Source organism: Bubalus bubalis, chromosome 21 (assembly GCF_019923935.1).
Source record: "Bubalus bubalis isolate 160015118507 breed Murrah chromosome 21, NDDB_SH_1, whole genome shotgun sequence".
Lineage (NCBI taxonomy): Eukaryota > Metazoa > Chordata > Mammalia > Artiodactyla > Bovidae > Bubalus > Bubalus bubalis.
In genome coordinates this window covers 17,476,705-17,503,994 of record NC_059177.1, presented here as the reverse complement: position 1 = coordinate 17,503,994, position 27,290 = coordinate 17,476,705, and the positions used below count along the sequence as shown (strand labels likewise).

Below are 27,290 nucleotides of genomic sequence, written 5' to 3'. Positions count from 1 at the left end.
GCTGTTGGCCGGGGTAGGAGGTGGAGAGAGGCTGCCATTACATTGGGCACGTTCGCGGACTCCGTGGCTCCCCAGCAAGTACCTTAATGAACGTTTCCATACAGCCGTTAAATAGTTTATGGCTACACACTGAGAGAGGCCTAGGTCTCCTCATTTTCTGTGGTTTAGGGGGAAGACAGGGGGGCCTAGGGGAAAACGGAACAAAAGAAATCAAGAAAGCAACCAAGGTAAACATACAATGGGGGGAGATGCCATTGTAACCCACGACTGAAGGAGAACACAAAATGCAAATGGAAGGCCTGAACCCCCAGTGCATTGGTGCCCAATGCTCCATCTGAAGGCCTCTGGATGTTCAAGGGTGTCTTAACTGATCCACAGTGTCAGGCAGGACCAAGACTCATGTAACACAAATGCATTCTACATTATGGGGGGGCACAGCACGTGTCCGGGAAACCACTGAAACTCCAATCAGAGGCTGCCATCCTGCAAAGCTAACCAGATGGAGGGGGAGTCAGGGGTGAGATGTAACCTGTAGCCGAAGAAAGCAAGAGACTTTCAAAGATGATTGGAAGGGTTAATTTTCATTGTTTTGGCTTAAACACATCACTGAGTTTCAGCTCCCGATGTACTGGGGCACTGATCTTCCTAATGCTGCTAAGCATTTCAAATGCACTTGACTACTCTTTATTCCATTGATCTAAGAGCCAGGCAGTTATTATTCTCATTTTAGAGATGAAGAAACTGATGCCAGGAGGGAGGCTGCAGCTTCTTTGGGGGCCCCCGGGGACCCAGGGTGAGGACTATCTCCTGTGCTTTAGTCAAGTACACTTTCAGTTAGTGTTTTCAAATCCACTGTCATGCTTAACATCAGCTTAACTCTGCATGTGTGGCCCCATTTTACAGAGGCCTAAACTGAGCTCTAGAGTGGGGAAGTGGCAGAGCTAGACCCCAAACTCAGCCTCTTTGGCTCTAAGCCCAAGATTTTTCCCATTGGGTCAGTCATGGAGCCTTAGGGCACCTTCCCATATCTAGCCCAAACTCATCCACTCCATTAACCCTTGCCAGCAGAGGACTGGGAGGGGGTCGGGTTGAAAGTGTCTTGCTTGACTTTAGGATCTCCATTCCCTGTGCTCGCTCCATCTCGGACGCAGGGAGGGGCGATCACACCACAGTTCACCAGCAACAGTGAAACAGCCACAAACACTGAACCGGTTTCCAGAGTTGCTCACATGCATATGCCTGTGTTGGCTTATTTGCTCACCTTTCACCACCCAAGTTGGCCTGACTCAATGCTGCCAGCCTTCTAGGCCAAAGGACTTTCAAAGGTTAGGAGGAAGACCCCTAACCAAGGGACACAGTTCACTTTCAACTGGCTTAGCTCACAATTTGGGAGGTACCGAGGGGAGACCCAGCCTGACACAGATAATGTCCATGTGTGATGAACAGAGACATGGGCCCCCCACATCTTGACTGATTTCTGTGAATGGGCAAGAAATCATACGTGCTGTGGAGCCCATCAAGGAGATGAGACTCATGCTGCCTTGCTCACTGGCCTTGTTCGCCTGTCTGCTTCAGCAGCCCCACCATCAACGGACCTCAGATCAGATTCCTTGTGGTTTCTGAATACTGAGCAAATACTGCTAGCTCCAGGACATGCATGGGCAAAGACACAGTGGAATCCAAATCTCATGCCACCCAAACATTGGAACCAAAAATAACAGCACAGACCAAAACTTCGAAAAGAAACAACAGGCAAGGTTATTTTGAGCCCATCTTGGATCTATGTCAATTTGGTTAGCTAAGTCCATGTCATTTCTTTTTCACAAGGTGCTTATTTTTTTGAGGATAAGGGCATGTGAGAGTGAGTATTCCTTATACTAGATCTGCTTTTGAATTTACATATGCCAAAGAGAGTGCCAGAAATGTGACAGGGGGCCATAGGTTTTACGTTTAATAACTGGAGGGTAGCAGCTGAGCCACCTTGTTTCCATGGTGATTTGGGTTTCTGTTTTTGAACGTTGTCTGATCATTTCATTATCTCACACTGCATGTTATCCTCACAACAACCCTGAGAAGTAGGCAAGAACTATTAAACCTACTTTAAACATAAGGCAAATGAGCCACTGAGAGATTAAGAAACTTGCCCAAGGTCACAGGAAAAGAATTCAGCTCTTCCTATTCCAGGTTCTGGTGTGAGTATGGACATGGGGAAATGGGTTTTACCACAGAATACCCAGCAATAGCATTAAATTATCTATTAAACTCTCATGGTCAACAAGAGTAGAGACTCAAAGCAGGTGTTAGACACCAATACCGAAAAAAGTCTAGGATGCATTTAAAATTTATTTCATAAAGTTAAGTCCTAAGGAATTTTTTTTTTCCTGTGAGTTATAAAATTTCTCCTGCCCAATCCAGAAAGCAAAGGACTGTTGGAATCACATCAGGATTTCTTCCTTTAGTGTGGTGCTCTGTGCACGGAGCAGAATCTCTGACAAGGAAACGTAGCTATCCCAACTTCGCATTACATCAAATTGATACCGACTTACTGAAGTGCTGGGTGGGGCACAAAGTGGGGAGCAGAGGGGCAGCTCAGCCAAGGAAAGTGGGGCAGCCTAAGCCTTCCATCTCTTCTGCTGCTCAGTTGCCGAGCAAAAAGGAAAGAAAGAGAGAGAGAGGCAGGGAAAACAGGAACAGAGAAAGCCACGGAGAGGAAGAAAGAGAAACCAGAGACCAATGTCCCCTTTCTGCCTTTCAACCAAGATGAAAATTAACACACATTAGCAACACAGAACTTGGCCTCAAAATTATTCTGTGATCAAAAGGATGGTGATTTTCCTAGACAACCTCACAGACGTGGGAGTCAAAATTCAAAATGGCGGCAATATTATAGTTGGATGGTGGTCAGGCTCTTGGAGGCTGTGCATGGGTGTGCATGGGGTTGCATTTGTGTGGATAAGAAATCTCAAATGATTCCACCACTAATTCAGACTTGGAGCAAGTTCTAGGTTAGGGAAGCCAGTCAATGGTTTGAAAAACCATAATCAAATCTTAGGTTTGCATTTGGATTTGCCATTTACCATACATCTTTCAAGTGCATTATTGTATTTGGTCAGCCTAATTTTTTTTTATTGTTTAGTCACTAAATAGTATCTGACTCATTGAGACCCCATGGACTGCAGTGCATCAGGCTTCCTTGTCTCTCACTGTCTCCCGGAGTTTGCTCAAATTAATGTTCATTAAGGCGGTGATGCTAATTACAGGGTTATTATGAATTGGGGCTATTCTAAGATAACATTCTAAAGTGTGAGAAAAAAATACAACGTGTTTTGGCACATGTGCAAAACTGGTCTATCTCTACAAGGCCAGCAGCAGCTTGTTGAGAAGATCTGCTCAACCAATCATCCAAAATGACACTGACCTTTGACAAGAAACTATGGGAGACAGAGAGGAGACACAGTATAGAAATAGCTCACCCAGGGCATTTAAGATTAATTTCAAAAATACTTCCAAGTTAGCAATGCACTCTATGATAAGTTAAAAATGATTTTTAGAAGAGGAAGCTTTTAGTTTACTAAGAGAGTTGCCTTTGACCTTGGCCAAGGGCCAAAGTGTAGATATCTGGATTTACAGCTTAGTACAGTGTAGTACAGTGTATCTAAGTGGGAGGTCTGTAATCCTAGCTTGGATTTCCCAGGCCCTAGGTCCATGAGGGTGTGGAAGAAAACATCTCAGGGGACTTTATTTATTAAAAAAAGCAAAACCCCTCAACTTTTCTCTAAGGAACACCCTGGGACCTCGCCAAGGGTTTGATGACAGATCTCTCCTACAATCTGCTGGAACCACTATTCCCGCATGAGTTCTAGGAATTAGGAAGAAGTGAGGGATGGCTCAATTCATCCCCCATCTGTTGCACTATTTGCAGACTTTGGTGTAAAATGTAGCTTCTGTTGTTTGGGGACTATGACAACATTCTCTTGCAACAAATAAATTAAAAAAAAATTTTTTTTTAAGGACAACACTCTCCTGCCATAAATAAATATATTTTTTAAAAAGGCAACACTTGCCATAAATAAATTTAATTAATTCATTCATTTTTAAAAAAGGAATTTGTTTCTAGAAGATTCTGAGAAAGTAAACCTGCACATCTGCTGGCCCACATGCTGGGAAGGCCTCCCCTGGCATCACGAATCATCCCAGTGTTCCCAGACTGCCGGATCCTAGAGGAACAGCTGCACAGACTAAGCTTCTGGAGAGTCCCTGGTCTCCTCGACCCTGGGCTCAGTAAACTGAAAATCCCAGAGCTTTCTAAGCCTCTTCCCAGCCAACTCCCTTCCAGATGAGGAGGGAGTTGAGGGTTCATCCTTCTTGTTGCCAAATAGGACAGCTTTCCAGGATTCCCAGCCACTGGGAAGAACTTGTGGGGAAAGGATGTCACTGGGTCACTGGGCCCAGAATGAGGCAAAAACCAGACCTCAGTGGTCACATGATGGAAAAGTGCAGGCCTTGAGGCCACCGGCTAAATTCATGTTGGGCGGTGGGACAGGCATTGTTGGAGACGGGAAAACGGATGGGCTCTAAGGTACCCAGGCAGCGATGGGGCTGCTTAGGGACCTAAATTCTCTGCAGGTAAAGGAAAGGTCCAGTCCTGAAGTCAGACCCTCAGCTATCCGCTGCTGAGTGAAAGTGTTCACTGGCTCTGGTCTGCTCAGGGGAAAGCGCAGAGGGTAATGGTGAGCGAGCTGGAGACAAAGCGAAGCTGTCCACTGTTACTTCCCGAGCAAGGGGCTCCGCCACCAGTCCATCCCAGTGCGGTGAAGTCGGAAGCCAGTGCGGGCAGCAGCGGGAGCTGTGCGCGCTAGTGTGAATATGCGCATGCGTGTGCCCGGCGGTGCTGCTGCGGGATTCCAGCCCAACCCAGAGCCTTGGCAAACCCGGACCCCGGGCTACTGCGTGCTGCCCCGCACCTCCCCACCAACCCTCCTAGGCAGTTTGCTCAGCAGCCATAGAACGGATGGGGAGACAGGTGGACAGCAACCTGATCGCCTCCGGCTTCTGGCTGCCCTCAACACTCTGCAATATATATTACGGTCCCTTCCTCCCACCTGATGGATAGCGCCGCCGAGGGACCACACCCACCGTCCAGAGCAGCTCTGAAAGGCTCCCTTCCTGTCACAGTCTAAAGCTGGAATGAGCAGAGCAGCCAAAGGCCTTTGCCTCCCCTCTCAGCACAGTCACACCCCCGTGGGGGCACTGGTGAGGCGCTGCTCCCTAAGACTTCGCTGCTCCTGCTCCAGCACCGTGCTCGCCCTCCCCTCCCTTCCTGTGTCTCCCGCCTCCTCCCGCTCCCCACCTCAGGCGGCTGGTGCAGGAAACAGGATCCCCGGCTCTTACCTGGTTGTACCGCATTCCGCTCTCTCGCCTGGAAAGAAAAGTGTACATTAATGTTTAATTGTTGGTTTTGTTTTCGTTTTTGCTTGCTTGTTTATTTTACTTTTGACCGGTGCACATTCGTCTTTTTCTAAAAACATGAAACAACTCACACTTGAACTTAATTATTTATGAAATGGGAAATCTAATTATGCCTAAGGTGTGGTCTGCTGGGAAGAACTGAGTCTTATTAAATCCTCCGTGCCTCCTATTTGTAGGGCCATGTTCACATATATTTTATTTCTTATTGTTCACATAACTAGGCTTTTGAGGTTCATCCATAGCATGACTGAGTAATTCATTCTTTTTTGTGGTGCAATAGAGAACCTCTAAGTCAGCGCTGCCCCCATGGAAATAAAATGCAAGCCACAATTTCTAGTAGCCACATTACAAAACTTAAAAAGAAATGGGTGAGATTAATTTTAATGATATATTTTATTTAACTTATGTCAAAATGTTATTTAAATATGTGTCAATATAAAAAATTAATAAGATGTTATAGGTATATGCAGGCATGTGTGCTAAGTCGCTTCAGTTGTGTCCAACTCTTGCTATCCTATGGACTTTAGCCCACCATACTCCTCTGTCCATGGGGATTCTCCAGGCAAGAATACTGAAGCGTGTTGCCATGCCTTCCTCCAGGGGATCGTCCCAACCCAGGGGTCGAACCTGAGTTTCTTATGTCTCCTGCATTGGCAGACGGGTTACCACTACTGGCACCTGCGAAGCCCATTACAGGTTATATATTAAACATATGTGTATAGTACTAACTCTTTGAAATCTGATGCTCATTTTGCACATTTCAATTCAGGCTAGCTGTGATTCAAGTGTTCAATAGTCACTTATGACTCAAGGCCACCATATTGGACCACATTGCTCTAGATTCTAGAATTGCATTCAGTATTCACACGAAGAGAAAAACAATGCTGAATGGAGCTGGGGAGGAAAATGAGGGGAGGCAGACAGTGAGAGAAGTCTGAAAATAAAACTTGGAGCAAATCAGCACACAATTCCTTAATTCCTGACCAAAGCCACAAGCAGTTACAAGAGTTACTGCAGCTGGTTGAACTGAAGCCAAAGCAGGAAAGGAGAAAAGTGAGGTAAAACAAGAAAATTTGCTCTACTTAATTTGACTGTGTCTGGAGTCTGAGGCAAATTCCTGCCAGACACCAATTTGAGTTACATTTTCACCTAAGACCCCCAGTGAGAGCTGGTGGCAACCCACCTAGGATAGGGTCAGCCAGTGGCCTGGGTTGACTATACAACATGTCATTTCCCTTAGGGATGTAGTTTACTGTGCAACTCTGACCGACAGAGGAGACCTAGGAAGAGGCTCCGGCTCCACCTCTTCCTGGACTGGCCCACTCCTCTACGTATTCACTGTGGTCCAAGCACAGTGCTCTTCCCTTCGTTGTACCTCACTTCATCCCTTCCTGCCTTCCCATAGGCTGTTCCCTCTGCCCCATCACTCTTTCCCCAGTTTTTCATGTGGCAGACACATTCCCACCCCTCTGAAGTCTCAGCTTAAACGTCCCCTCCCCTTAGAGACCTCTCTGATCACCTACATTAAAGCAAGTGCCCCATGCTCCTCAACCCCATACACAACTATTCTCTATCTCAGCCCAAATTTTCTACTTACGGACACTTACCACAGATATAATTCTTTACTTAATGGTTTGTTTCCTGTTTGAGGTCTCTCTTCCCCCAGGAGGGCAGGAACCTTGTCTGTCTTATATATACTGTACCCCCAGTTCTAGCCAAGCACAGAGTCTGTGTTTTTGATGGATGGATGGACAGATGAATGGACAAATAGGGGCCAGGAGGGAAGAAAGGGATAGATAGGAATCAAAGGGTCTGGGTCCCAGAAGTAGAATGTTAGAACACACTCAAGACAGACTTTGCTCTGGCAACAAATGGAATCGATTCTCCTTCAGCTTTGACTCACATTCCAGCTCTCAAGAACCCCTTTACTAACATCTTTTGAAATACAGTGTTTCAACTTCTAACAGAAATAAAAAATGCTATGCCCTTTACCATCTGAGACCTCTTGGGATTGTGAAAATATTCTTTATTGTTGGTGGCTTAGTCATTTTCTAGAAGGTCAGACTGTCTGGTCCTGGTGGACATTTTGCTCCGTAATGGACATTAAATCTTGTCCTGAAAAGGTTATGTCTCACTCCTTTTTATAGACAACGCACCATCTACCCTTGAGCAGCTAGAGTAAATTGAAAAACCACTGTATCTTAGGTGTAAACCCTGGAGCTTACTGATTACCCAGAGCAATATAAAAGGTCAGAAATCTAAGGCTCAGAGATGGCAAACTAAGAATTCTCTGGCCAATAAAATGAGGTAGCAACAGCCAAAGGCACATAAGGGTGTGTGCTCTTGTTTCCAAGATGTGGCAGTGACATTTGTAACAAGGAAGGCCAGTTTGCAGGGCACCTAGAAGCATTTTGACTTGTATGCCTGGGGTCAATTATGTTCAAAAATTTGCCTCTAAGTGAGGGTGACCTGAAAGACCTAGAGTTTCCTCCAGCTTGTGGTTTCTCTGAGGCATGCTGTCAAAAGAGTACTTGAGAGAAACTGAGGCACTAGACATGACATTTCATTTCATTTTTTTGAAAAAAACCCTATATCTTTTTTAGCCAAAATATTTCACTTGGCCCCATATTTCTTACCTGTTTTCAAACAACCAGATTATTCCTCCCAATACAAGACAGCTGATGATGCAGATGTCACTCTGCTCTAGCCCCACTCTCACAAGAAGTTTCTACTGAACAGAAGAGTTAACCCGTCCAGGTAGAGAGGACTCATCTGATGACTCTCAGAGGAGTAAATTAGAAGGTTCTGAGCTTTATCAAACTAAGTCAGTACAAATTCTTCCCTGTCCCTCAATGCCCTAAGAATCCACATATATCCTTATCGTGCAGGGGAAATACAAAAAAGACTGAAGATTTGGTCTCAGCTTCAGTTTTTTCAGTAATTTAGTTAATAATAATTTATCAGTATATATTAATTGTGACAAATATACCATATTCATGTTAAATGAAGATGTTAATAATAGGGGAAGTTGGATGTAGAATATATGGAAACTGTACTGTCTTTGCAACTTTACTATACATATAAAACTACTCTAAAATAAAAAGTTTATCAAAATAAGAAAAAACTTCCCCAGAACTGACCAGTCTAACAAGACCTGTGCCAGATATCAAAAGCAGCACAGTGGACTTTACTCACTGCTGGCTTACGAGAAAACAGGACTATGGAAATTCTTCTAGATGGCTCTTTTTTAGCTGCCATTGTACTTCTGAAGTTGCATTTCTTGTTTTTTGTTGCTCTTCAGCTCAAAACTCAGGAGAAGGACTCATATATCATATCTCAGAGCAAGATGCAGCTGAAGTCTAAACATACTTAGAAGACCAAATGGGTCAGGAGTCATACCAACCAAAACTAATTATTTTTATTATTTCATTAAGGCCACTCAGGCAGAGGCAGGAATAAAAGCTTGCATCTGATAGCACTCACAGGGAAGCTCAAGAGAAGCACTTACTCATCTGGGATCTTATTTTTTAAAAGAACATCTTGTTTTCTAAATCCAGAGTGTCTGATTTCGAAAACACAAGTAGTCAGCAACTCACGTGGACCTGCCTTCTGTTAAATGGCTCATGAGAAACACCCCTCAGCGCCCAATCTCATGACCAGAAAAACTGATCCTGCAAGCTGTGAAAGCCGCTCCATGACACACTCATCCAAGCTGCTCTCTAGGACTTTCTGTCTTATCCCGTTCCCTCTATTCTCACTGTTTTGGTTCCCTCTGTGTTATTCACGGTCCCCCACGGCCCCAGTCTCCTGGTCCAATACTGAAATGTCAGGATGGGCAGAATATAAGGGTTGCCAGGGGCGCAGGGGCAGGGAATGAAGAAAAAGCTCATTGCAACTCACTCTTTCCCCCTCTTCCCCTCAATCAATGAGTTCTGTCAAATATAAACACCCATGTCTAACCTCTACCCAAATCAAGAAACAGAATGTTTCTATCATCCCCAAAAGATTCCCAGCTGTCACCAGCTAGAGCACACAAATCTAGTCTATGGCGACAGAAATCAGGTCAGAGGTGGTTTCAAGTAGAAGATGGGGGGCTGGGGTGAAGGTGGACTGCAAAGAGGCACAAGATAACTTTTGGGTTGTTGCTTTGGGGCTGGAGCTTTTGAGTGCTGGTTATACCTGGGTGTATGTGTTTGTCAAAACTGATGTCTACACATAAAATGGGTGCATCTTAAGGGATTTCCATTATATGTCAATAAAGTTGATTGAAAAAAATTCCACTGGTATTAGTTTCAAAGTCCTGGCTATTCCTTCAAGCCCTAGTTATTCATCTTTCTAGAAGCCTTTCCTGCTCTCCTGGGCCCACGGTAAAACCTCCCTCCTGGGACTCACAGTCTTCAGAGCCTGCATTGTTCACCTGGCAATTTATTCAGTATTTCTGTGTGATAATGTTATCACTATTTAATTCTTTAATGAATTCATGAGTTGTCTCCCAGCTAGACTGCAAATGCCTTGGGACTGGAAATGGTTTCATTTCTCACCGGTTCCTCTAAGGCATGGGGCTCACACATGCCAAGTGCCTGCAGAGCCTGGCAGCCCCCTGGATAGCTGCTGAGTGAACAGGACTTGTGTGGCTCGGGCACAGCCACTAGAATGTGCGCACACAGGGAGAAGAGAGCAAGCCAGTGAAGGGCGAGGATGTACCGTGGATGGCACACCCCCAGCAGCAGTGCCCACCAGCCCCACAGCCCAGCACAGCTCTTGTCCTGTCCCACTCATTCCCCAGAACACTCCTGGGACATCTCTAAACTGCCTCAAGCTGTCATCTCAGGACCTAATGGCACTGACATCTTGGGAAGTCCCTTCACCTCTCTAATACTGGCCCCGTATTTCCCAGACCCCATGTCAGTCGAGCACATTCTTCAGCCAACAGCCCTCTCCAAAGAGAACACAGGGCTATTCTGAATGTGGCCTAACAGCTTCAGAAGCCCCAGGTCAGCTCCTCTGCTCAAAGTTAAGCCTCATACCAAGCTCCAGGGCCACCAGGACTTGCTCTAAACCACCTGTGCACTAAAATGCCGCCTACCGTATCAGGGAGGATGTTGCGTCCATCAACCACTACAGCCAACCGTGACGGACAGCCCCAAGGGAATCAGGATGGAAACACTATGTCCACCACTGAATCATCAGACACTGCAGCCACCAGCCCTGGCTCCCTGCAATGGTGCACCCTGAGGAAACCAGGATGAGAAAACACAGGATGCTGGCCCCAGAGAGCTGAGGTACATATCAAAGGAATGATTTCAGTGAGGCCAGACTCTTGCACCTTCTCATACATAGAAGAGCCCAAATTCCTTAACTTGAGATGTCAGGTTTTCTTCGATTAATACCAGTCCTTTGGTGTTCTGACTACCTCATCTTTGTTGCAAAAACTCCTAAATGTCCTGGTTCCTCACTTTGCCTCTACGGAACAGTCTCTCAGAGTTATCTAAGATACTGCATCCTGGGCTTAAGGCCTCAGTTTTTTCCACCGAATAAAATATAATTTTCAATTCTTAGGGTGTGCCTTTTTTGTCAGTTGAAACATCCTTGATCTTGGATGGTTTCTAGTTCATGTTCTGGTGATCTTTCCATTCAACATTTATTCAGTGACTATTAATTGAGTGCCTACTATGAGCCAGGCACTGTCCTAGGCACTACAGATAAAGCAGTGGACAAAACAAGCAAGGAAGTTCCTACTCTGGTTGGAGATATAATGCTATTGGGTATGGAGGTGTGATCAATGACAATAAGCCGGTGAACGGATGATCAAGAGGTTGAATTCACATGATGACAACCAAGATGAAGAAAATCAAACAGAGAGAGTGTTGGGACAGAGGTGGTGATCCCCTGAGGCTGGGACAGCAGAGTCTCACTGAGGAAGTGATATCTGTGCTGACAGCTGGAGGATAAGCAGCCATCCACACAAAGATACAGGGTCGGGGCATTTCAGGCCGCAGGAAGAGCAGATGCAAAGGCCCTGAGGCAGGAATAAGTTGGATGAGCTCTGAAATGCAGGAGGGAGCTCAGTGCAGCTGGAGTACAGTAGGGGAGTGGAGGAGAAGTAGATGAGGTTAGGGTAGCACATGGGGGTCAAATGATTTCAGGTCTCATGTGCCACGGAAGCAGATGGGATTTTATTCCAACCATCATTGGAAGCTTTTCGGGAGTTTTAAGTCTAGTCCCCAGGACCCTCAAGGACCAAACTCTGCCTTACATATGTGAATTCTTCTTGGACCTAGAATCCTGGCCAGGCATTCCAATAGTATTCCTGGCAAGCAGAATCTGCTAAAAAAGCATCCGTGCAGAGCCCTGTGCCCTGGATCCCACCCTTTACCTATTGGGGACCCATTTTCACTTTTTCTGGGACTCTTCCCCACAAGTTAAACTCAGACTTGTGTTTGCCCCATAGTTTCGGCAGCCAAACTAGACCCCACTTCAGCATCTGTACCAGACTGTTTCCCCAGCTGGCTTGTCCCAGTACGTGGCCCCAGTCCCAGGCCTCATTCTACCAAGTGCCTGGGATCTCCATCTGTAACAGCTCAAGGGGCCACACGAGACCCAGTGGGGAGGACCCTCCAATGCCCGCCTCTGCTGCTCAACTCACCTTCGCCCAGAGTCTGCTTGAGTAAGTCGTGCTTGGCTTGCAGCTTAGTGATGAGGTTACTGCCATTAACATACTCTTTAAATTTCTGTAAGACACAGGCACAAGGACGTTACAGATTGCAGGGCCAAGTCCTGGCATCTCTGCCTCTGTTACAGACCTCGGGGTGGGAAGCCACCCTGAAGGCCCCAGGCATGGTGAAGCAGGGAAGGGTCTCCGCATCAGTTCCATCAGGTCTCCACCTCTGCCATGCGTGGCTGTCCAGTCCTATGAAACATTTCAGGTCAGTTTCGGAACACAAAGAGAGCTGGTGGAGGTAGGGGATGGGCAAAGTAAAAGGGGCTTTTGTCATGTGAGGATGGCAGGAGCTGGGGCAGAGGGCTTTTTTAGCGATCAAAGTTCCTCTGTTCTTCTGGGCCAAGGGCATGCAGCCGAGGCAAAAGCATGTTATCGGATCTGTCAGAGAGGAGCCTTAGAACACGTCTTCTTTCATCTGGCTGAGAACTGAAGGAGGAAGGCCCTGCAGGCCTCTGGAGACGTTCCTATTAAAATAACCCAAACTGCACTTGGGGGATATGATTTTCTTCTTTTTACAGATGAGAAAAGTGAGGCTCACACAAGAAGTGATTTGCCCAAAGTTCCTGGGGTCCAGGCTGCCTCCGGTTCAGGGGCCTGGCCAAACACAGTGCACTCGGGTGCAGTCCAGGGAACAAGGCACCCAGAACAGAAACACATTTACCTGCCCCCAGTTCAGCACGGCCTCAACCACGCCTCCGCACAGGTACCAGCTTCCCTTGGCCCCCCTCGCCCCGTGTCGCCCAATCACAGGCTGGGAGCCCTCTCTGCTGGGCCATGAGGCACCATAGGCGTGGTCCACACCAGTTCCCTTCTGGATCCCTGGTGCTTACAGCTGTGCCTGACATGTAGTAGGTGCCAAGAAATTCAGCTGAACCCCTGACCTGGCGGCACTGACATAGCAGAGTAGGAGCAAGACAGTGAGCTAACAAAAGTGTAAGTAAAATATACAATAGGTCAATGGAGGGGAACAAGGCAGGAATGGGATCTGGGAGTGGGAGCAGACCTCAAGGCAAAGCTGCCACTTCAGCCCCAGCCTGAAGGAGGCGAGGAAGGGGCCACGTGGGTGCACAGGGGGAGGGGGTCTCAGCAGAGGGGAATGCAATTACCAAGGCCCTGAGGGGGAAGGCACAGGGATGGATGTGATCGCCCCAAATCTGCCAGCTAGTTTCTCACCAAAAATCCATTCTATGCCTCAGCCAGGAGGCTCAGATGGAGCACAGAGGGGCAGAGAGGTGAGGCTCGACAGCTCAGGACATATGGAGCATCACTCTGCCTGCAGAATACAGGTGTGGGGCGAAGGCCCACATGCGCCCAGAGAAGACTAAGCTCGGTGAACCCTGCCCCCCAGGCCCCCCGGCGGGTTTCCGGAGGTTGGGCATTGTTTATTCTTGGCCTTGGTCTTTCTTAGCTCCTAGGGCCTTGTCTTGTGGTTGTTAAGTCATCCCCATTGTATCTGTGGATGGTTTTCAAACAGGTATATTTGGTCCTCACTGCAATCTCAGATGATAAATGACAGAAGCATCGCTGTTCTCATTCTACGAGAGGGAGAAACCGCTTAGAGTGGTGGCCACTCGGTGTGTGACCTTGATCAAATTTCTGAACATTTCTGGACCTCATGCCTTCCTTGGGGTAAAATGAGGAGACTCATGGTGCTTCTCCCAGTGTGGTTCAGGCACCAGCTGAGGAGAGTGCCCACAGGCAGATCCCTGCTCTGAACTCCTGTGAGTCTAACCCTGGGAGGACACCACAGAGGCCCAGGTGTCCTCAAGTTTCCAGGGCGCCACCTCAGGGAGGGTGGCAGTCTGGGAACTTGCGCTTTCAAGAAGTTTCTTACATAATTCAAAAACACACTTCCGTTTGATAGTTACTCACCAAGAGGCTCTCTCTGGATGCTTCCAGTAATACCGCCCTCTGATTTTATCCTGTGTTCAAGAATTCACCATGAAAGCCAGAGCTGAGGTGTAAGTAGGTGATCTCTCATCCTGCCTCAGTGCCCCAAGCAGGTGGAGCTCTAATCCCAAACTTGTAACTCGTGCTTTGGTGGGTGACTCACTGGTTAGTGTAAATTACAGCCTGGGGCTCTGGGTCCCTGACTACTGCTTCTATGCTTCACCTAGGCTTCACGCGTGAAGAAAAAAATACCATCGATTCATATTGATGTTTGCTTTAAAAGGAGTGTTACATCCTTAAAAATACCTAAATAATGTCACAACATCAAATCATGAGGTGCACTAGCCAATCAGGTTGATAACTTGAATATTCAAATCAAAGTACAACATCCATGACCTCCATAATGGATACTGTCTTTTCATTTCAAGCAGGCTGAACTCTCATCTTTGACTCTGCTGCCAAAGCGACTTAATGCCCATCCATTTTCCTCCCTTATCTTTGTAACCCATAAATTCTCTACAAACAAAGTATGCCCCCAGTGGGAGTGGTGAACCCCCAAAATTGGCATGGACTCATTCACTAAGTCTCACTTTGCTTTCTTTCTTGAAAGCAACAAAATTGATCAAGGAAATGGAGTATGCATCAACCACTGGCTTTCAACAGATATTTGATGAGCAAGAAATAGAGTTGGATGTTAAAACTGGATGGGTTTGTCCCTGGTTAAATGAACACAATCTAAAACTGCTAATTAATGGATCAATATCAGCCTAATGGCATGTTTTGAACAACTCTATCTTTGGCCTTGGCCTTGGCATAGCAATTCATTTCTTATTTGTTTGTTTGTTCTAACTAATAAACTTTAAGGTACAGAAGCCACACTTACTGAATCTCTAGACACAAGGTCTGAAGAGACAGCATCTGTGATGAGCAACTGGATAAGGCTCATGACAGGTGGAGCCATGAGCTGAATCCATCAAGAGGAAATCAAACTGGTAATAAACATACGATCCACCTAAGACATCACCTACACATCCCATAGGAGGACAGTTTAATGGCGGTATGCTGAGAATAGAGATTTAACCGATACTAGCTTCAAAGAAAAACAATAGAATGTAATCTTAGGATGCATGAAAAGAGAAGCATAGCCCCTAATGTGGAGGGAGGCGAAAGTTTAGCCCTGTTCTGTGCTGGGAAGAGACTCACTGCTGGGAGTCTCTTTTTAGAAGAAGCACTGACAAACAGAACGTGGTCAGGAAAGAGTCGATGCTGAGGCCACTCAAAACAAAAGCTTAAGAGGCCAGATTGAAACAAGTAGATGTGTTTAGCCTAGAGAAATGAAAGCTCAGCTCCTTGCAACCTTGCCAGACTGTCAAGTAGAATTAGCCTCTCTCTGGGTTGCTCCAGAGAACAGAATTAAGATCAATGACCAGAAATCCTCGTGAGGAAGCTTTTTGAAGATAACAGAGATACGGGAAAACATTATAATGTCCGTAGCCAGCCACAAGCCAAACAAAACAGTTGTTTGGGGAGGGAGGGAGCTTTTAATCTGGGGCTGTTCAAGCACAATCTGCATGACTCTGGGGCAGGAACAGGGTGAAATAGGATCCAGTGTCAGATGGAAGATCCTCTCCAACCCAACATTGCATATTCACTAAACACCCATTGAACCAAAGCCCCGATGCTTCTCATCCCTGTTCCTCCCTGGCCAAATGGAATATAAGTAATCTGGGATTTTACATGAAGGGCTGGCAACTCACCAGCTATTTGAAAAGATCACCCAGGGCCTTGTTTGCAGAGTCCAGGCCCAAATTTGACACAACTTGACATGACAACCATACACTTAACTTGGGGGTTGTTCCTTGGGATGTGCATCTGGCTCTGTCAGCCCTTTTCCTCACACCCTACTGAGCACAACCCTCTCTGTATTGTTTCTAGAACAGGAAAGTTGCAATAACGGTCAATCCAAGATCAAGGCTGAGGCTACCCAATGGTTAGCTCACTGTCTGCACTTCACAAAGCCAAGGCAGACAACTTATTCTGAAGAGCATGTTGGAGGAACTGTAGGTCTAACTGACCCATGCGTTCCTCTGGCTGCCACTAACTTGGGCTGCTCCCCAAAAGTCACAGCCAGCGGGGCTGCAGCAGGTTCTCAGTCAGGATGCCACTTACCGTAAAATAGAACATTTCTGTCTCCTGCTGGTTGGCTCTCCTCTTGGCGATGTTGATCTTGCTCATGTAGGTCTCGGAGGCGGCCGACTTCACAGACTCCGTGGACCGGCTGTGTTGGAAGGCATCAGAGACGTCAAAGTCCTCCACGGTCAGCATGTCCTGCAAGGTCTGCATGGTGGCATCCAGAGTTTTTCTAACCTAGAGAAACACCGCATGTCAACAAAAGTCCTGTCGTCTCAGAACGTCTTTGACACCTCAAAGTCCTTTCCCAATCATTCCTTTATTTCTTCCATGTAAAGCCCCCAGAGGTGGGCTGGACAAAGGTGCTCACTTCTGTTAATGGTGATGTGGAAAATAAGGCTGGCACTGGCTGGGGGGAGAAGCCAGGTCGCCTAAGCTCAGTCCTGTCATGGGCCTACTTCTGCCAGTGAGAACCTTGGAGAACACTGTGACCAGCAAGGGACTCAGGTTTTGAGGTCTGTGTCTCTTTGCGGTTACACAGCCCCAGAGAAGCTCCTCCTGGGGGGCAAGGCCCTGAGGAGGGACAACCCTAGAAGCACTCCCTGTTCTCTCCATCCCGAGCAGGGAGAAGACAGTCTGATACAGGGAGCTCCATTCTCAGTGGACAAACTCTCATACTGTCAGCCACTGAGTCCACACAAGCCTGACTGAGAAAAGAGAGCTCGAGGAAGACAGCCCGAGACTTACGGTGTGCTCGGTCCTCCACGCCCCTGACTCCTCCCCCAGGACCAAGCAGGACCCCCAGAGGCTTCACACACAGGCCCCAGCCTCCCGACTCCCCAGTGAGCTGTGTCTAAAGGGCGGACCCGAACTTGAATGGATGGTGGTTTCAAAGACAGTCCTGGGAGAGCCTGCATCCACACTCACTGCACAATGATTGCCGCTCAGAGTCTCTCTTGGCACTCAGATCTCAGCTTAAAAGTCGCCTCCTGGCCACAACCGCATTCTTAACTTAGTGGCTGATATTTTATGTCCTCAATTTACTGTTTGCTTGCTTTTGTGTTTCAATTCTCACCTGCCTTTTCTCACCAGAATATAAACTCCATGAGAGAAAGTACTCTACTCTGTCCCATTCACTCACTTAACTCAGCACTGGACACAACATTTAGAGGATAGTATGTGCTGAATAGGGCTTCCCAGGTGGCTCAGTGGGTAAAGACTCTGCCTGCAAAGCAGGAGACGCAGGCAGGCATGAGTTCAATCCCCGGGTCGGGAAGATCCCCTGGAGGGGGAAATGTCACCCCACTCTAGTATTTTTGCCTGGAGAGTCCCATGGACAGGGGAGCCTGGCGGGCTGCAGTCCAGGGGGCTGCATGACTGAAGCGACAGCATGAGCACGAGCATGTGCTGAACAACGATTCATTGAATGAATAACCAAGTGACTCAGTTCTTTCCAACACAGCCTCACAGAAGCCCAGGCTCAAAATTAAGCATTTCCCCGGCCGTGAACAGCCTACCCAGAGGAACATGTGCTTCACCCTCCTTTCTGTGGTCCTGACTTCCAACCTAAATTCCATTAACATTATTATACACATACAGCACATGCTGTTCCATGTAGACAATTTAAGATGCTGTGGGGGAAGACATAGGGCATAAAGAAAGGAAGAAAACACTCTGTCCATATCCTCTCTCTTCTCAGGTTTGAGAAACAAATTCATAGTTTGTCTGTAACCTTCCCACAGGGACTTCTTGATTTGTTCATCCCAAGCTACACTCTGGTTCATATCTGTCTTGGTTCCATCCTCTTTCAAGACACAAAGCAACCTGCCCTCTCTGTACAAGACAGCCCCCTCGAGGTCTGAAGACAGGGACCACGACTCCCCGTCTCAGCTCTGACTGCACTGCTCACAGATGGACCTGCCCACAATCTTGGGTGACACCCCCATGGCCTGGTGTCCTCCAGTTGGGTGACATCCTCCCTGCGTGGGGGCATCCGGGCTGGAACAGGAGGTCTCCACGTGGCCGCGTCAGTGCACATCAGAACGGAGCTCCCAGCTGGTGCTTCCGCTTGTGCCCACCTGGTGGGAGCCCTGCACCACCAGCTGCAGGGAGGTGTGCTGGCCACAGTGAGACAGAAGCTCCGTGGAGCTCAGAATCTGTGACACGTTTAGTGTGCCCTGGGTTCTTTCACTGTGTGATTCAAAATACCTACTCTTACTTCTGAGGATAAAAATAACATAAACTCATTGCAGAAAAGAGACAAAAGCACAAAGAAGAAAACAGATATCACCTATATTCCTGTAACCCAGACAAAACCACTACCAGCATTTCAAAGTATTTCTTTCCAGTCTTCTTCCTACTCCTGTGAATACACTCAGAAATATGTACACATACTTTAGTATACCCTGGTTAGAATAGTACTGAACACAGAGTGCTACTTCCTCTTTGCTTTTCTTTAACATCTTGTAGGCATTTCCTGGGCTTCCCAGGTGGCTCAGTGGTAAAGAATTTGCCTGCCAATACAGGAGACGCAAGAGACAGGGGTTGGATCCCTGGGTCAGGAAGATCCTCTGGAGAAGAAAATGGCAACCCACTCCAGTATTCTTGCCTGGGAAATCCCATGGACAGAAGAGCCTGGAGGGCTATAGTCCAGGGGGTCACAAAAGAGTCGGACATGACTGAGCATACATGCAGAAGCATTCCCCATGCCATTAAAGATTCTTGGTGGGTATGGTTTCAATGGTTGTGCATCTTACAGATGAACCCTGACTTCTCACATCTTCCAAAGCAACAGTGGATGCCCCCTGAGCAGCCAGGCCCTTGTAATGAAATCCCTCATGGAACAGTGGGCTCACTCACCTCCTCATTCTCAATCTTGAGAGTGGCCAGTCTGGACTGCAGCTGGTGGTACCGCATGAGCAGTTCCGTCTGGACGGGCTGCTGGGCGCTGACCTGGCACACCTGCAGAAACGATAGCCACCGCCTGCGGTTGCCCCAGGCCCTCGGCCCCTCTGCGGAACTGGGGCCAGGCCATCACTAACGTCCCCATCAACAGCTGCAGAAACAGGTCTGGAAAGGTTAAGCGACCTGCCCAAGATCACACAGCTTGTACTGGGCAACAGCAGAGCCAGCCAGGAGCCAGGGCCACCCTCTTACAACTCTTGGTCTATGATTGTGCAGCACACGATGGCTCACTACTGACACGATGCCATTAAGTGAGACTAACTGGCTAATTTCCAGGCAGGAAGCTGTGCCTAAGAGTAGCCAATGAAAAGAAGGAAGGATGGGAAACAGTGGGATGGGCCCAGCAGGAAGGTGCTCCAGACAGGCAGCCGTGTAGCAGCGACCCTCTCACTGCCCTTCTCCCCACGTGGGCTGACTGAGATAGGAGGGGGGAAGAGAGGAAGATGAGAGAGAGATACAGTTCTCCTACCCCCAGTCCAGCCAAGGCTCTGACTACCGTGGGCTGGGCTGCCTGGTGTCACCTGGCTGAGCTCATAAGAGACAGCGGGTCTCTGTTTTTTAACCCAGCCTTCAGTCACCAGACGATGAGTCAAAGGGCTGGACACAAGGGGCTGGGATGGTGCTGGAGCTGTGGGGAAGCCCAGCAGAAGGCATCTCTTGCAAACAAAGGAAGTCGGTAGGGCTGTGGTAGGGCCCAGCTAAAGGCACCTTCAAAGGTGCCTCCGGGGCGCTCCCTGCTACGCAGGTGCAGTGACAGCCCAGCCGAGCTCCCACCTGGATCCAGAGTCTGGCTGGGTCCCTCTCTCACGTGCCTGGGTGGCGTATCTTAGGTGGAGGGAATGGGGCCACTAGAAGAAAGTTCTGGGCACCTATCCCTGGAGGTAGAGACGGGGAGCCAGAAATGACACTGTGGCTGTCCTCCGTTGTTCCAGGGGCCAGGGCCTGAGCCCTGGAGAGAGGGAGGGATGACATGGAAAAGCTCAAGGAGAGATTTTCATAAGAAGTTTTGTGAAACTTGGGTAACTAGTTTGTTGCTCTGAAGGTAGTGACGAGTGTCTTTTCCCATTTGTTTTTTTTTCCAGAACATCATGAGGATGTGAGCACCACAAGCCCTGAAGGGAACTCAGCTGGCTGGTGTGCTGAGGGCTCAGGGTACTGGAGCCCAGGCCAGCAAGGCTCTGCTGAGGCCCCACCTTCGGTGATCCAGGACCATCTGAGGGGAGAACGCGAGATGATGGTCTAAGTGTAGGTGTGGGGCTCCCTTGGGGTCTTCTAGACACAACTGTGAGGGATTTTATCGGAAGCTAAAGTTCTGCAATTTCGCAGGAAGGGGACTTGAGCCACCAAGATTAGGGGATTAGTGGTAAACTCCTCCACTGGGGAAGCCCACGTGCCAAGAACTTGACCGCAGGCCTCTGAGCTGACATTCTCCTCCCCCCAGTACTCTGGGAGCTCAAGGCAGAGGGACAGAAGCAGCCTCAAGCAGGGGCTCCTGGGAGAAGCCTACCTCGTCCCCCATGTGGGGCTGAAACTCGAACTTGAGCGGGGGACAGAAGACCTGGTTACACATGTCCATGACCGTGTGCTTGTCGCTTCGGGAATCTAGGTTGTCCACGGCATTCTCGATGACGTCCAGCCCCTCGTGGCGAGAGGTCTCCAGGTTGTACTCGGCTGAGAGGTAGGTCCGGAAGGTGCGGGCCAGGCTGGCGTGAAAGCCCAAGTCACAGCACTTGGAAAGAAGCACATACAGAATGTGCAGGTGAGGGTGGTGATGTGGAGAGGGGCCGTCACGGTGACTTAGGTTACCTCCTGCTCCACAGTCAACCCTTCCATGCCGGAAGCCCTCGTGCACTACGGAATCTTACCACACAAGTCATGCCAAAGCCCTCGGAGGGAGCAGTGGGATTACAGTCTGGGCGATGACAGTGCTTTTCTCAGCTCCCCACACTCACCGTGTTCTTTCTAATCTCCATGCCTTCACACACTCATACTATCTGCCTGGAAGCCTCTTCCTTTTTCTTCCTGTCTAAATATTCTTCCTTTGGGTTCCAGTTTAGAGGTCATTTCTTCCAGGAAGCCTTCCTTGATGTTCTCCCCACTCAGAGTTTACACCAGGTGTCCCATATCAGGGGTCCACATCTCCCTCTACTTCCCTCAGCGTTTAACACCTGCCACTTGGCATGCTGCTGCTGCTGCGGCTAAGTCGCTTCAGTCGTGTCTGACTCTGTGCGACCCCATAGACGGCAGCCCAGCAAGCTCCCCCGTCCCTGGGATTCTCCAGGCAAGAACATTGGAGTGGGTTGCCATTTCCTTCTCCAATGCATGGAAGTGAAAAGTGAAAGTGAAGTCGCTCAGTCATGTCCGACTCTTTGCGACCCCATGGACTGCAGCCTCCAGGCTCCTCCATTCATGGGATTTTCCAGGCAAGAGTACTGGAGTGGGGTGCCATTGCCTTCTCTGGCCACTTGGCATTACATTTGCCTTTAAAGCAGCAGGGTGATGCAAGTTGAGATTCACGAGGACAAACCCACTGGCTCTTGGCCCCTGTTGTACCTCAAGACCTAGAGCTAGTAGGTACTCAGTAAAAACTTGGTAAATAAACAAATGAAAGGGCTGTGTGAAAAAGAAAGCTGAAAGGGAGGAAAAAGGAGGGTTCCGGCCTTGGAAGCAGGAATGGTGGGCACTTGAAGGCAGGGCCAGGCAGCTCCCTCTCTCGGAGGTGGTGATAATGACACTAACGTGGCCCTTTGCAGCTGCAGGAAGAGCGATGACCCTGTGACTTCCTGATGGGGTGCACCAGGGCCAGAGGAAAAGGATGCCCTCACAGAGCCTGACCAAGCACCTTCTGGGCCGGATACCTGTCTTCATGAAGACACACCAAGCAACTCCAGCTCCATCACAGCTGACACAGGAGCTGCCCCAAATCTGGTGCTCACAGCATTCCCGCCCAAATCTGGTTGTCCCGCCGGTGCGTTCTGCACAGCTGGCGCTCAGGAGCCAGTGTTCCATTTTCCTTTTACTTCAACTGCCTGATTCCTCCCAACATAACATCCCCAAGTAAAGCTGATCTGCGTAATTCTGTCTCATTCATTATTTTCTTCCCTATGTCTGGAGGACTGGACCCCAGGGGTGCTGAACATATAACCATCTTTACAATTGTGGGAAGTCCCCAGGGCATGAACTGTGTACAATTACCCCTCTATCCCCAAAACCAGTAAAGGGCCTGGTGTAGAGGAAGGTGCCTGGAAAGTGCACGCTGAACTACAATTTCCTAACCCAAATGTGCAAGGGCTGCCAGAGGCCCACTTCCACCTGGGGAGGTAGAAGCTATGGGGTGATACTTCTCTCTCAAATGTTCCCTGCCTGTCTCCTCCATCAGGGCTCCTGGGGCCACCATCCACCCCACACATCAGCAAAGAACAAGGGCCAGCCCTCCCGTAGCTGATGACTCTCGCCAGGCAGGTCATCAACATAGACTCCCCAGGAGCTCACGTCGATGAGGTCGGAGACGTCGTGGATGTAGTATTTGCTTATAGCCGCGTTGGTGGCTGCCAGATTCAGCAAGTAGTCGTTCCGGGCCTTGGTGCACTTCAGCTTGTTCTCAGAATACTTTGCCTGCCTCTGGAGGAAGGAAAAAATGGATGTGAGAGCAAAGCCACTGATGGGAGGGATTTGGGATTTTCTACATGGCCAGTATCTGCATTCAGCCCCTCATATGGCCCTGGGATGCCTTACCCCACATGCTGAGTGAGTAAGATCTATACCCTGTACTCAAAGAGCTCCACCTTATACCACACACGTGCAGCTGGCAACAGCACTGCTGGATAAGCTGCAGGCTTTCCCTGGGTTTGCCAGAGCAGAGTGTAACTCACACCCCTGCTCAACACCCCCCAGAGGCTGCTCAAACCCCGATGATGGCCTGTGAAGCCCTCCTGACCTGGCTTTTCTTCCATGTTCCCATCCTTTATGAGGCCCTCCTCTGTCCAGCCTTTAGAGGCCAGTTCACTCCTGCCTCTAGACTCAGACTCCTTCCCTCCACGTGGCAGGCCATCCTTCCAGGTCCCTCATGGTCTGCTTCTTAACGTTATTCAGGTCCTTAGCCACAGTCACATGCATCAGTGTCCCCGGCATCTTGCCTGCCCCTTCCCATGCTCTATTCTGCCCTGTTTTTCCCATTTATTTAATCTTTATTCAATTTTTAGTGATTATTTTTATTTACTTTTTAAAAGACTTTTTTTAGAGCAGTTTTAGCTTCACAGCAAAACTGAAAGGAAGGTAAAAAGACTCAGCATGCCTCCTGGCCCCCACACACTGCCCCCCAACCCTCAGCACCCGCTACCAGGTGGTACATTTGTTACAATTGGTGGACCTACTGACACATTGCTATCACCCAGAGTCTACAGTTTACCCAAGGGTTCAGTCTTGGTGTATATTCTGTGGATTTGAACAAATGTATAGTGACATGTTTCCATCCTTAGAGTATCAGAGCAGTTTCCCAGCCGGAAAAATCCTCTCTGCTCCACCCGTTCATCCTGCTCTCCCAAGTAATGGTGGTAACCACTGATTTTTTTTTTAATGTCTCCATAGTTCTGCCTTTCTTAGAATGTCATATAATTGGAAATATGTAGCCTTTTCAGATTGGTTTCTGTCACATGCATTTAAGGTTCCTCTATGTCTTTTCATGACTTGATAGCTCATTTCTTTTTAGTGCTGAATAACACTCCATTGTCTGGATGTACCACAGTTACTTAGCCACTCAACTACTGAAGGACACTTTGGTTGCTCAGTTTTTTTCATGAGTACTTTTCACCACCCTAAATTATATTTTTTACCTCTTTGCTAACTTGCTGATTTTCAGTGTCCCCTGTGAAGTCAGGGGCTTAATGGTCCCTGTTCATGGCTGCGCCTACAGCACCCAGAACAGTCGCTGCATACGGGCAGCATGAAGTGATTGGCACTGGCTGGATGTGACTGGTGCGGTGAGATGGGGTGTGGCAGCCAGAGGTGCAGTCTTGACCCAGTCTGAGCTGGACCACCTCCCTGGGAAGCTGCTTTTGTCCTGGGCCATCCTGGGCAGGAAGCAGAAATGAGTCCATGGGTTGGAGAGCTGTCTCTTTGCCCCCTTCAGACAGATGAGTCCCATTGCCGAGGAGGAAGACAGCCTCCTTTAAGAAACAAGGCTACTTCCCACCAAGGCACTCTCAACCTTCCTTCCTGCAGATCACGTTCTCCTGTTTAGCGGAGACACTCTACTGTCAGCCTTTTAATTCTCCTCAGACATCTCTTCTGACCTTTATTCAGGGTCCACTTATTCTGGGAATTTCTAGCAACAAACTTCTGGCAGTCACACCCTGAACTAGCCACACACCCAGCCTCCACAGAGAGTTTTGATATTCTTGGCCCATTTCCAGGGGGTTACTATGACCCTGAGACCATTTTCAGCCCTTCATGGACTCATAAAAGTTTATACCTGGAAAGGATATTGAAGATATCCTAGTTTAATTCATCCATTTTATAGGTGAGGAAATAAACATTGACGAGAAGTAGGTTGTCCAAGAGCCAAATGACTGATTAGCATACAATCCTGAACTCAATCTTAAGTTTCCAGACCTCTCTAACCAATGCTGTCCCCACCCCTCTATAGATCCCCTTATGTTGTAGCTCTGTAATTCCCTGCCTGGTTATCTTACTTTTGAAAGTCTGTTCCTAGTGTATTCTCGGACATATTGTATCAAAGTATATTCCCAGAATATTGTATCAATACAGCCAGCGCCACTATCTAAATTTAGAGTATTTTCATCACCCCAAAGGAAACCCTGTATATTAGCAATCACTCTCCATTCTTTTCTGCCCCAGCTCCTGACAACCAATAATCTGCTTTCTATCTATATACATTTGTCTATTCTGGACATTTCAAATAAACAGAATCATATAATATGTGGTCTTTTGTACCTGGTTTCTTTCACTTAGCACACTTGTTTTCAAGGTTCATCCATGTTGTATCTGTATTCATTCCTTTTCATGGCTGAAGATTCCCTTATAGGGATTTACCATGTTTTATTCATCAGTTGATTGTTTCTACTCTTTGGCTATTATGCATGAAACTGCTATCAAGTTCCAGGAGTGGAATTGCTGAGTTATATGGTAACTCTATGTTTAACATTTTGAGGAACTTTCAGACTATTTTCCAAAGTGGCTGCACCAGTTTACATTCCCTCCAGCAGTGTATGACGGTTCCAGTTTCTCTATATCCTCACCAACACTTGTGGTTATCTGACTTTTATATTTCAGCCACCATGGAGGGGCTGTGCTTTTGACTTGGATTTCCTTAGTAACTAATGATGCTGAGCATCTTTTCATGTACTTATTGGCCAGTTACATATGTTGTTTAGAGAAGTGTCTATTCAAATCCTTTGTCCATCTCTTAACTGGGCCCCTGCCTGTTTATCATGAAGTATATTTTTCTTTGGCTTTGGAAATGACTCTGATATTTCATTTGCCTCTGGTTATTTTTCCAGCTTACCCAGGTCCTGTTGGATTTTATTCCCACTCAATCTCCTATAATGAGAGCTGTAGGATCATATAATCGTCAGTCTCACAGAATTAGTCTCATAGAATTAGTCTAATAGAAGCCTAAATAAACATCTGATGCAATGTTTGGCAAATAGAAAAAGATCAGAAATGTCTGCTGATTATATGGAATGAATGAATGCAGAGAATTCAGCAAGAAAATCATAGCCCTTTAAGAAGAAAGGAACCTAAGAAGTAACCTAATCTAGGATGAAAAACGGCAGGATGCACACTGCCCCTTTAAATTCCCTGGCCATGGCAGACCTCATTAATTGATCACCGTACTATCTTTAACTAAAGCCTTGAGGGGGCTCATAATCCTCAACATAAGGCTCTGGGTGCAAGTGTGCGTGCCAAGTCACTACATTTGGTCTGACTCTTTGTGACACTACAGACCATAGCCCACCAGGCTCCTCTGTCCATGGGATTCTCCAGGCAAGAATACTGGAGTGGGTTGCCATGCCCTCCTCCAGGGGATCTTCCTGACCCAGGAATTGAGCCAGTGTTTCTTAGTCTCTTGCACTGGAGGCAGGTTCTTTACCACTAGTGCCACCTGGGAAGCCCAGGGCTCTGGGTAGCCACTACCAATTGAGGACAGTTCATATGAGAAAGGAGATTTGTTTGTAATCACTGTCAAATTTTAAAACTAAAGTTCAGAGGGTTGTTATAAATGTGGCATCTGCAAAACTCAGCCTGTCTGACTTCAAAACTAGCACTTTCACCATGTCACACAAAAGCACTTCTCCAGCATCAATACACAAGGATTCTGTGTGGCCCGGCTTTGGCCTGGCAGTGGCAATTTCTTCAGAATGGTTCTTTAGCTGGTTCCCAGGTGTTGGTTGGTACCCCAGTGCTGTTGCCTTGTTGGGACACATTAAGGTCCAGTCAGCCCCCCCAGCCACTAAATCCACCTCCAGGGCAGGCTCCACCCACACTAATGCCTGGTGATTCTTGCCAGAAGATGCTCCCTGCACGAGAGTCTCATCACAGTTCAGCTCTCCAGCCAGCTGAGCATCTCTCCTTCTTCTGACCTTGGCCAGAGGCCTAAAAAGTACTAGCAGAGGCATGGCCAGCCCTGCCTCCACCATAGCACTGCCCCCCCAGGGGAGCAGTTGCCGACAGCATTAATCTACCCCCAGACACTCAGGGTGCAGAGCGGGAGGCCCAGGTTGGAGGGAGCCTGACCCTCCCCTTCCTGCCTCGTCCCAATCCCCAGGGCCTCTGCTCGCCTTCTCCTTCATCTTCTCGATCTTCTTCACAGAGCTGCGGCGCTGGGGCCGGTCCTCATGCCGGAGCAGGTTCATGCTGAGGTCTCCTGACTTGTTGAACTGCTTCTCCTCCTGCTTCTCGGCCTCCTTCAGCTTGCTTTCCGCACTGATGCTCTCTGCATGGTACATGTGGTAGGTTTTCATGACCTGGGGACACATGAGCGCAGGCAATAAATAGGCTGTTACAGCCCAGCACGGGTGGCCCTTAGTGCTGCCAACTCCCTTCCAACTTTGGTGCTCTGGTCAGCTCTGCCCCTGCCCTCTTCCCATGACATGCT

General features: G+C 48.1%; 1 protein-coding gene across 4 annotated transcripts in view; it reads right to left on the bottom strand.

The window, feature by feature from the left end:
* The window catches only part of SRGAP3 (SLIT-ROBO Rho GTPase activating protein 3), a 247,457-nt gene that overhangs the window by 41,471 nt on the left and 178,696 nt on the right, over positions 1-27,290 (bottom strand). For 2 of the 4 annotated variants that reach the window (XM_006070759.4, XM_044933456.2), the window contains exons 5-12: positions 26,974-27,159; positions 22,667-22,795; positions 20,682-20,903; positions 19,070-19,171; positions 16,250-16,447; positions 12,116-12,200; positions 5,392-5,419; positions 83-185 (exon numbers count right to left, since the gene is read on the bottom strand). In XM_006070759.4, the coding sequence (XP_006070821.3) occupies positions 83-185; positions 5,392-5,419; positions 12,116-12,200; positions 16,250-16,447; positions 19,070-19,171; positions 20,682-20,903; positions 22,667-22,795; positions 26,974-27,159 (1,053 nt within the window). The remainder of the gene's footprint in view (positions 1-82; positions 186-5,391; positions 5,420-12,115; positions 12,201-16,249; positions 16,448-19,069; positions 19,172-20,681; positions 20,904-22,666; positions 22,796-26,973; positions 27,160-27,290) is intronic. The other 2 variants (XM_044933455.2, XR_006547179.2) reach the window with 1 other exon arrangement.